The 10,632-nt window shown below is 33.3% G+C and overlaps 1 protein-coding gene across 2 annotated transcripts; it reads left to right on the forward strand.

Annotated features, from left to right (window-relative positions):
• Window positions 1-241: 241 nt before the first annotated feature.
• LOC127836537 (uncharacterized) lies at window positions 242-4,808 on the forward strand. 2 transcript variants are annotated; one of them, XM_052363193.1, is made up of 5 exons: window positions 242-749; window positions 2,730-2,996; window positions 3,227-3,263; window positions 3,575-3,670; window positions 4,047-4,808. In XM_052363193.1, exons 1-5 carry the CDS (start codon window positions 738-740, stop codon window positions 4,433-4,435), a joined length of 801 nt encoding a protein of 266 aa, XP_052219153.1. In that variant the 5' UTR covers window positions 242-737; the 3' UTR covers window positions 4,436-4,808. The 2 variants fall into 2 exon arrangements, with proteins under 2 accessions (XP_052219153.1, XP_052219154.1); XM_052363194.1 differs by lacking the exon at window positions 242-749 and adding an exon at window positions 827-912.
• Window positions 4,809-10,632: the final 5,824 nt, after the last annotated feature.

Genomic DNA, 10,632 nt, shown 5'->3' on the forward strand with positions numbered 1-10,632 from the left:
CTTTTTGTTCAACCATGCGATTTGATATTTGATAGAATTAATTACAGCTTTTTTGAGTTCATCTGCACTGTATTATAGAGCTTTCCACACGGCACGACCGATTTTCCATTTTCCAAAAATGATATAAATAATAGACAGTACATAAAACATATACCTTTGGAGATAAAAAGTGCTGCAACGAACAGATAATTCGCAATCTGTTTAAGCCTGCCTGCATGTGGTTTCGATTTGTTTTACCAAGTAATAGCATGACCCCGTTATCTATACCTTCAAAGGGTATAGGTATGGGTAATTATCGACTGTCAACAAGGAAAGTGAATTTATTCATGTACGAAAACTAATTTTTTGTCTATTGGTGGTTTCAATTATTAAAATGTCCAAAGTTGAGCCAAGTATAGGTTTTTGGAAAATGGCATTTAAATGAATGGCATATGTTTAATGGTAATTCAATGGCTTTAAGCCAGTCTGGATCGATTCAGACCACTGCGCAATACCGTTGGATTGGTTGATTATTGCATAGGTCATATACCAAATGTTATTTAGCAAATTTAAATTTCCGTGCAAAATGATAGAATTGATCAAGTGGTCATTCACTTCTGTTCGCCACAAATTCAGCGCATACATAAAGCCGTTTGGCCTCATTAACGTTTCACATTTAACAACCTGAAGTGCATTGTGCAAGCAAATCACGGACGCACTGAACAAAACCACGTTTAAACTAGTTCAAGTCGATAATTATGCAAATGCAGGTAAATAATAACGATTTAAAATTGTCTAAAATATTGTTGGGGTTGAGTGAAAGACTAATCGTTTAATAGATCAGCACGTTTACTTTCGTTTTAAACAGTGTACGAAAGATAACAAATCCATTTCTTGTCCATTTCTTGGAATTTGAGGAACAACGAAGTGATGGTAAGATTGTTATATCCATCGTTGCAATTTGTGTGTTTATTTGTGAATTTTATCAATTTGATAAGTTTAAATGCAATGCATTTTAATGCTGTATTGCTTAATTTTTGCGTATTTTATGAAACCGTGTCTATTCACCAAAGTCTCGATGAAACTTAGCTTATGACAAGCTTGCATGGTGAACCTTGTTGTGATTGTATATGGGTCTTTTCGGGTAAAGGTAAAAGTCATGGAACATAATAATAGAAATGTTATCAGTAACTTCAGTTTTGATAAAGGTATTGCAGTTAAACTATGTGTGAATATAGCCCGCCTGCAAATCTTAATTTTGCAATTGAGGCAAATCAGGTCAATGACTCTAGAACTTAAAATAAACAAATAGTTTTCGATATAAACGTATAATTTGCAAGGTTGTATTGCACAAGCATTGTGTGTGCAAATTTCTTGTATGTGGACCTAGCATGGCAATTCATTTTTGGTCAGTCGAGTGAAGGTCAATCTTTTTTTGCAATCAATTGAAATAAACAGTTACTGCTTAAAAACTTGAGTTTGTATGGAAATACTGTGCTGCAATTGTGTTTACATGTATACATTGTTTGGGAGTTCATATGGGACTAGTTGGGTTAAGATCATGGTTAATATTTTTTTTAATGTTTCAAAAAAGTGTTCCGCCCAACAATTTGTGTTTTTATGCGGATCTGATTTTTGTGTCGCTTGCTTTTGCGCAAACCTAACTAAAGTGGCATTTTGGGCCAGTTAGATCAAGTTGAAGGTTAAGGTTACACAAAAAGTTGTCCGTTAAATAATTTGAGTTTGGAACAAAGGAATTAAGCTGAACATGAGTGCTTACAAGAACACCTAGATCGGGATGAATTATTTAATTCAAATTTATGTAACAAAAATGTTAGAAACCAAGATTCACAGCGTATTGCATGTTTCTTTCTTTAATTTATTTAAACCCTTTAACATACTGCAGCAATGTTTGTAAACAAATATGGTCTAGTTTCTGTATAAGCTCGAGTGCACAGGCGACCGATATTTATTCGATTTAGCTTTAAGGTGGTTTCCCAATCTTTGCATTGCAACATTTTATAAATAAACTTCACAGCAGTTTTTAGATGTTATCAACTCGACGGTGCATCCATGCACATTATCGGGTCCTGGTGGTAAATATATCGGAGTTATGACGCAAACATTCAGCGAAACTCTTTTATAATAAGATCATAATTCACGTACCGATGTCAGGAAATAAAATAAACAGTTCACATATGACATCAAACCATACCAGTATTTATTATCGAACACAACCCGAAATCGCGATTCAAGTACATGTAAATTGTTATTTGAGAGCAAAAACTTGTCAGGACAAGTAACTGTAAGTTCCGTATCTTTTATCGGCACCAGATTCAGCGAAATTTGGTCTGGCCTCTTCACAAAGAATTTATATGAATTTATCGTAAAATAATCTGTTTCTTTCCGTGTTCAGCAAATGCAGTGCGTGTAAAACACATTTAAAGACAACTAATAAATATGTTACTAAGTGAATTATTGTATGGCATTTCCTACGCAAATGGTCGGTAAGGTAAATGAATCAAACGCACGCATATTAGAGTCCTGTATGTTATTTTGAATAAAGTCATAAGGTTTTTGTTAAGATAACTCTTGTGCATATATTGCGAATATGCAATTAGTTTGATTGAATAATGTTGGCCCGCCATAATATTCAAACGGAATGTCATGAAAACTCATAAAGCGGTTTAACAAGCTGTGTGTTATTATTAGTATTCATTTATCATATCTTATTCCTGATTATTTAACAGAAAACCGTTTGCAAACCAGCGGTGTATTGCTTAATTACTATCACGATTGTGCAGTCTGTGGTATTCTTGGTCGTTACCAGTAACTGGACAACAATACGCAGAGTCAACAACGAGCCCAACACCGTACAACTGTGCACGGTGTGTGAGGTCCTCGTACCAATGATCGACAAAAATGGCATTGCCAGTCAAGTTGCAAAGCTCAAAGAACCTCCAAACTTGCAGTGCTGTGGAGGAGCAGCAGAAATAATTACTTTATCGGCACAGAAGGCAAGCAGTATGTTTACCAATAATAAGGATTTACATTCTGAGTTTTCTTTAATGTATTCACATGAATGTGTTGATGGTATGACGCAAGACAAGTTAAACGTAAAGAATGAGGCCAGTCTTTCTTATCTGATTGACACGTTTGCTTGGTTCTAAATATTTTATATCTAAAGAGCCTATATTATTTAAATATAAAATTTATTATTTGCATATATCCTCTTTTCTTTTTATAGCAAACAGCGGATATTTTCTACAAGCGTATTCGTTATAGTGAGTTATTATTTTGCAGATAATTACAATTTACACTAATATGACATTGTCTTTCCCATTATTATTATTCTTTAAGATGTTGCCAACTTTTTTTAGAAAATGATTCTATAAGCAAAAAATGTAACCATGCTGTCAGCGTTAGAGTAAAAGAAGACAAATGCTTCCGCCAAATATAACTTTTTTGGTTCAAACACATGTATGTCATGCATTGTAATGAAGGGCTTACAATTCTATGCACTTTTTGTGATTTATTTTTACGGCAATCATCAATATAGCTGAAGACGAGAATTCCATTCATTATTTAACTGTAGTGGTGCCAGAGGCTGTCTATAAGATGTGTGATTCGTCGGTAGATCAGACACCATATGTGCGGGCGGTGGGAATAACAGGGTTCAAACATGTTGGAGGTAATACATAACACGTGTTTAGTTTGGCTAAGCTGTGCATGCATATGTGGTTTCATTTATTGTTAACGGTGAAAAGCATTGTCATGCATTATCGTGCATGCATATGTGGTTTTGTTAAATGTTGACGGTGAAAAGCATTGCAATGTACTATCTAAGTTTATAACGCTTCTTGCAGTATTAATTTGTTTATGAAGTAATTTACCTATCGAAAGCTGCGACAATATGGCTTTTGTCGAATAAATATATAAAATTATATAAAATTAATTTTCTATTTTGCGATAATTGTGCATGACACATGTACTCGCACAATTTCTAAACGCACTTAATAAATATACGCAGAAAGTGTCAACTTGTAGTCCAAACTTCTATTTTTTAGCCCTCTATCAACCTCTCTGGAACCAGAACGGTCAGACGGTGACGCAACCAAGCATTAATCACATTACCCACTTGCAGGACGAGGGCGAAATCTTTATCCGTCTTGCTGGCTTGTACATGATTTCAAGCCGACTTGCCATTCAGACTAATGCTTCGACCATTGATAGTGTATTTTCACACTCTATTTACGTACTGTCACATAAATATGGGACTCGACGTTTGCTCGGAGAACGAAGAACGACTCTTTTCGGTGGGGACCAAACAGTCAGCACGTTCACAGCAGTCTACAGCCTTGACCTACACGACCGACTTTCTGTTGGCATCAATAACCCCGAACACATCGATGCACAAAGCAATAATAATACTTTCTCTATCCACTCTGCCGGGTAACGCGTTTAATCACGCATTTAAACTGGTACGTGTTTTCAAATATAATTTAAATAAAATCCGACAATGTTTTCTATTCCATAACAGTAAGAACCACATTTAAAATAGAAAAAAATGCTCTAAGGTCCGCGCGAACAGCTTGTCAGTTAATTTGCACATTTAGACGTGTTGGCATATTTTCAACAACAATGTGATCAGCTGTTTTACAAAAAAGACAAAGTGACCGTGATTTGAATAAGTACGTGTTTATGTAACCTTAATTTTCATATTGGTTACAATCGTTCGTAAACCGTCCCTTTCAGTGCAATGTTGTTTTATGCGTTACAAAGTCGTTAAATTTTGATCAAATTATTTATCATTCATAATGTTAACAAACAATTTCTTCTCAATAAATTATGCATATTTAATTTGTTTTGAAAATTATGTATTATTTTGTCAAAGTCTAATTCTGACCATTCAATCATAAATTCTTGTAAATAAGCATATCTCTATAGTTTATGTACCGTTCTTTGTTTACACGTTGCATAATTTCACCATTCAAAGGACTTTAGCACTCTTTTCTGCAGTCTCAATGCAGTTTCATTCATTGTGATTTTTTTTAATTGACTAATCATGTTTCCGGGTATATAACGTAAATAAAGATTCCTTGCAAAAAAAGCTGAAAGCACTACAATGAAAATACATCCTCTAATAATACCTGAAAAATCCGCGATAATTACAAAGAAACCACGTTTTCATCGAATGTTTATTTTCGATATTTCCTCAAACAACAAAATCTCAAACACAAAGTCGATATTAGCTGTATGTGCTATTATAACATTCCAATGGTCACAGAGGACGTGTACCCCCTGGCGAATAAATTCCATTTAGCTTCTGTTTCATCTTCGACAGGGCATATCTGTATCGTTTTCGCAAAACATTAATATGATTTATATATTGACGAACGTAATGCAAGTCACACTGGACGATGCTTCCACAGCGTTTTCTAGGCGTTTTTAAAACCGGTCAGAACGCCGTGCGATAAACGTGAAAAAGTCACATAATATAAGATATTGTATGGTTATCACATATGATCCTCAAGGTGTCCTTATTGCGCTCTCACGAAGTCATCATAGCGTCTTGACAACGTTCAACCCGTTCTCAAAATGAGATAGAAGCTTCTACTACAGGAAAAAGGCGTGCTCATGGATCTTTCGGCGTTTTAAATAAACTGTATCTACAATTTGTACACAATCTAACGTTATCAATACCTGTTTATCTTTCGACGCGAAAGCATGAAGTATTGATGCATATACATTGAAAAGCCTATATACAAAACTGAAATTAAATTTTATTTAATTAACCTATGCCAATAACGACGTTATTCTATCCAAAACTGTGATAAAACAACAATATAATATGTTTTTATTCATTTGTTACATTTTCCATCAAAATATTTGTAAAATGAAAAAATGTAGGTATTGAATAATTTCAAATATCACTGTGAAACTTAAATACACATATGCAAAATCAAAATTATTGTACAATTAGTATGTTACAAACAAAACAATTTGATGGTCTTGCAGGCCCAAATGGAATATGGCATTAACACATTAAACTGATTACGACATACACAAATATGCCGTTGTATTGAATATTTAAATAATCGTTAAATGTATAAAGATGGTTTACATTATATATTTATAATACACATCGAATAATGAATTATAGGATTTATATAATATAATATTGGCATAGTATATGTCTTGCTGGATCAATATAATAATGCCCTCACGTTATATATCCACAAATGCATATTGCATAATTTCAGATTGACTTACTGTAAAGACATTTGACTTAATATTTTATTTAGACATAACAATAATTAATTGTTTTCGTATAAAACAGTTCTTTATTTCCAAAAGCCTTGATGCAAAATAACAGGATCGCAGTCTTCTACATTTCTAATTGTCTAAACAAAAAATACGCATTTAATGCGAATATGTTATCAAGCATTATCATCTGTAGCTACTGAATTGAACTACCAGAGTGAAGGATCACATGACTTTATGCGAACCGGAAAGTGGTGCGCTTTTTTTCAAATAACTTGTTTTATTCTATATCCAATAAATTCATTCAATCGGCATTCTTCATATGTAACACGTGACCGTCCAATATATTCCGGTATTGGATCCAAAAAGTCTGTATTTTTTCCATACTGGACGGTTGAGTACAAGTGCACTAAGCAATTGTTTTATAACGATAAAAGCCGTTACCGAGAAAAAGTATCCGAATGTACTATAATCGACTCGGGCGCTTGTCTTGAAAATAGCATAGATGCAATTAAAGCATTTTAAAATCAAAATTAAAATGAAACAAAGAGCTGAAGAATAATAGAATCTATAGGATATAGAATAAAAAGTTTATAAGACGTTTAAACTGTACAATACGTGATATATTTGGACTCGCACACAGTTTGAAGTCATATTAACGGCTCGTCCAATATGACGTCAAACTGTGTGCTCGTCCAAATATATCTCCGTATTGTACAGTAAAACGTCTAATAACCTATAATTAACGATTTTTCTTCAGAATTTAAACGTGTGCATGAAAAACAGATTTATATGCTGCTTATGTCAATGTAAAATACATAATAATTACTTTATTTAATAAAAATGTGTTCCTGTTCAAAAAGTCTACTGCATTCATTTATACGGTTATGCAACGAGAAATTTTGTCACCGATTTCAGACGTATTCATGGATTTATTCTTATACATTAAGCTATCGTCACCAACTGCAAGAAAAACTGACTTTTATGCAATAAAGATTTTTGCAAATGAATTTCAATAACTCGAGATATTTGCAAAAGTAAAGCTCTTAACGGTGTGTTTACATCGTGTGTAAACACCAGAAATCCCTATTGATTCTGCACCCTGACTAGAATTACAAATATACAGAGTTTAAGCAAGCAGGGGGATTACCGTAGTCGGTTTAAGAATAAGTGTTACACAGTTCGGTCCCTTTTTACCTTTGATACATTGATGTTCCTATTTAAGGGGTGTTGCTGCAGTTTTGCTGTTTTTTTTTCCATCGAATAGATTTTGTCAAAAATGTATATTTAATATATACATACAAATACTATGTGAAAAATGAATAAAAACATAGGGTCAGCGGCCTTGTTTTAATTTTATTCACCATTATATAACATGTACTTTTTCAATAAAACTGAAAAATCTCTAATTGCGTAAAAATAATTAATAACCCATGAAATTGGCAACATGTAGATATTATATAAGCTAAGATACAAAATATATACAATTTAATTAAACCATACACTACCAATAAAATGGAGTACACAAGTTTAATTTTAAGAAATTAATTTTTTAAATTTTTTATGTCACCCAAACGACATCATTTTTTTTACTATTTTAACCACATAAATGGAATTTAAAAAAAATCTGCCAAATAGAATTCTGTGAAACTGCTAAAACATGTTCATCTACGTATATGAATCATAAAACACAAATAAAAAAAGGGGGTCACCGCACTTTTAACAAAGATTTTTTGTTTTAATTATCCCTACCGTCTAGACGTCAAATTTCATTAAAAAAAAAACAGCAATAAGACATAAAACCCAAGTACCGGTACATAGATTGTCAGAAATATGCATAAACATTGTTTACAATCTTAACTGGGATCACAACAGCTTACCAAAAAAAAAAAGATATTTAATCACAAACATACAACCATACAGTATCAAACTCGACCTTAATCATTAATAACTTACATGTTTACAGATTTCGGCATGTTTTGAAGTTTGTGTTTAAATGCTTTAAATCGATAAATGTAAACAACAGGACTAAAGAGTTCCAGTATAAAACAAGTATGAAATTAAAGAAAGAAAAAAAGTTTAAAAAAAAGTTAACCCCGCCTGGGATCGAACCACTGACAATTGTTTTATGAACCAACTCGGTCATTGCTGATGATACTGATACTATATTCCCTCATTCGTTTGTTAATTATGAGTAACAATATGTGCTTTTAAATAAAAATAAAATATATCGGGTATCGGACTGTGTCTTTCAATGATTACGATGACCTGGCAATCCCTTTTCTAGTTGATTTAGGTTGTCGCAATCTTAACGCCTGCATTTCTGTGTAAACGAGGCGAATCCACTGTCTAACAAGCAGCGTGCGTGACGAGTGACTTGCATCATGTATTATATTTGGTCGTGTCCGCCGGTAAGGACCCTCCACAAGAAGTTCCCAAGGACATATGTATTCTTGTTCTGACATAATGAAGCACAAATAAGAAATCAAAGGACAGTTAAGTTACATGGTAAATTATCAATTTAACTGAGCGAGTATCATATCGCATCAATAATTGTATCATTATATATTAAAAAGTATGTCTAAAACCTGACTGTGCATTACTGCGGTGGTTTATTTTTCAATCAAAAGATGGTACATCCACAACATGTGCATGTTGGTGCTCGAAATTGCTCAACTTCTGGATCTGTTGTGTTGCCTCCAAGATTGTCTTCACTTGTATCGCTGTCTAGAAAACGTTCCCCAATTGTTCGTTCATGTATTTGATCATCATCATTAGCATCTTCATCCACAGCTTCACCGTCTATGTTTTCATTTTCGTCTACCTGTGAAATAAAATATGTTATGTAAATACAACATTAATACAATTGAAAAACAACAACAACAAGTAATATTTTATTGAAGATGTTAATAATTTAATAAGATTGAACATACATTAAATTTTTAAGTTTCATAGTTTAAAGCAACGCAGTACCATAGGCTACGTATAAATATTTCAATCAATATTGAAAGCATAAGTGCAGTGATTCCATTTTAAATGAGGTTGTGATAACGTGACAACAGTAGAAAAAAGGGAGAAAACATTTTAAAATCCCTTTTAATTGTGATCATCAAAATCAAGATAGTACTTTTTTAAGCAATGCTTATTACAAGCGAAATATAAAAAACAGGTGTAATACTGTGAAATATTTTCTAAGTAAAAGTCAGGAAATATATTTTGCACGAGTGCTCGTGTCGTATGTCTTATGTCCTTATTTGTCGCGTTAGTACTACTCGTTGCAAGTCGGTATTTTCTTAACTACGCTATGAACGATAACCACCGCATCCGCCGCATCTGAGGCTATTAATAGATGCGGGAAAAAAACACTTTTTCTGATAAACAAGTATAGTGGGATGTTTTTAACCTCGTTTATAGTGCATGCTACATGTACTACAGCGGGGTTAAATGTGACATTTCTGGGGAAAGTTCTTTTGTTCTCAACAGATAGCGGCGATCTTTTGTATTTACGGATGCTAACAACGCAATAGTAGAATGTTAAGCTTGTTTATATTCACAGTTCTCAATTTATAAAACGTTGAATATGAGTTCACCGATTACTACAGGTATGCTATAGACAACCACAAACATGCTTTATAATCGATTAAACCGAATAAAAAAGAACAACTACATATAACAAGAAATATCTTTTAAAAAGGTAGTCGGCGTAAATGCTGACTTTGAAATAAAAATTGCAATTTACGTTTTTGAATAATTAAATTGAAAACAAAAGTTTAACTTTTGTGTTTATTTTTCACTTGTAAGTCGCATATTCACCGCATGAAATGTGTGTTATCATTGTCAAACCACACATTACTGTAAGTAGATAAAAATTATACTACCTGAGAACACATCATATGTGTCCTTACATGCCTTATTATGAGTATATTTCTTCACCATCGAAATATATCGTATGTTATTATTTGATTTACATGCAATGTTCTTTCGACCCATTAAAATCACACTATCATAGCCGCGTCATGCGAAAACGGGTCTGTTTTTTTGCTGTTCGCAATAAAATCACTCAATGTGTTATACATTATGTATCTCCTGACCAGACTGAGAGATGCGCAGGCTGAGTGGGCTATATATATGATGGGCGCATATGGAATATGACCCATTTTCGCATGACGAGGGTCATTAAAAATCTCATTGCGAATTGTAAACGGCACATTTTAGCACAATGCTTTTCGATACAAAATTGATTTCAAAATAGCAAACTTGTAAATAAGGGCAGCCTATCCAGACGTCCAGGAACGATTTCCAGACGTGCTGACCGAATACGGCAAACATTTGTGGTTGAATAATTAAACGATTTTCCTCTTACCGTGACACTATACTATTTCGGTAATG

The sequence above is a fragment of the Dreissena polymorpha genome, chromosome 6 (genome assembly GCF_020536995.1).
Source record: "Dreissena polymorpha isolate Duluth1 chromosome 6, UMN_Dpol_1.0, whole genome shotgun sequence".
NCBI classification, from domain to species: domain Eukaryota; kingdom Metazoa; phylum Mollusca; class Bivalvia; order Myida; family Dreissenidae; genus Dreissena; species Dreissena polymorpha.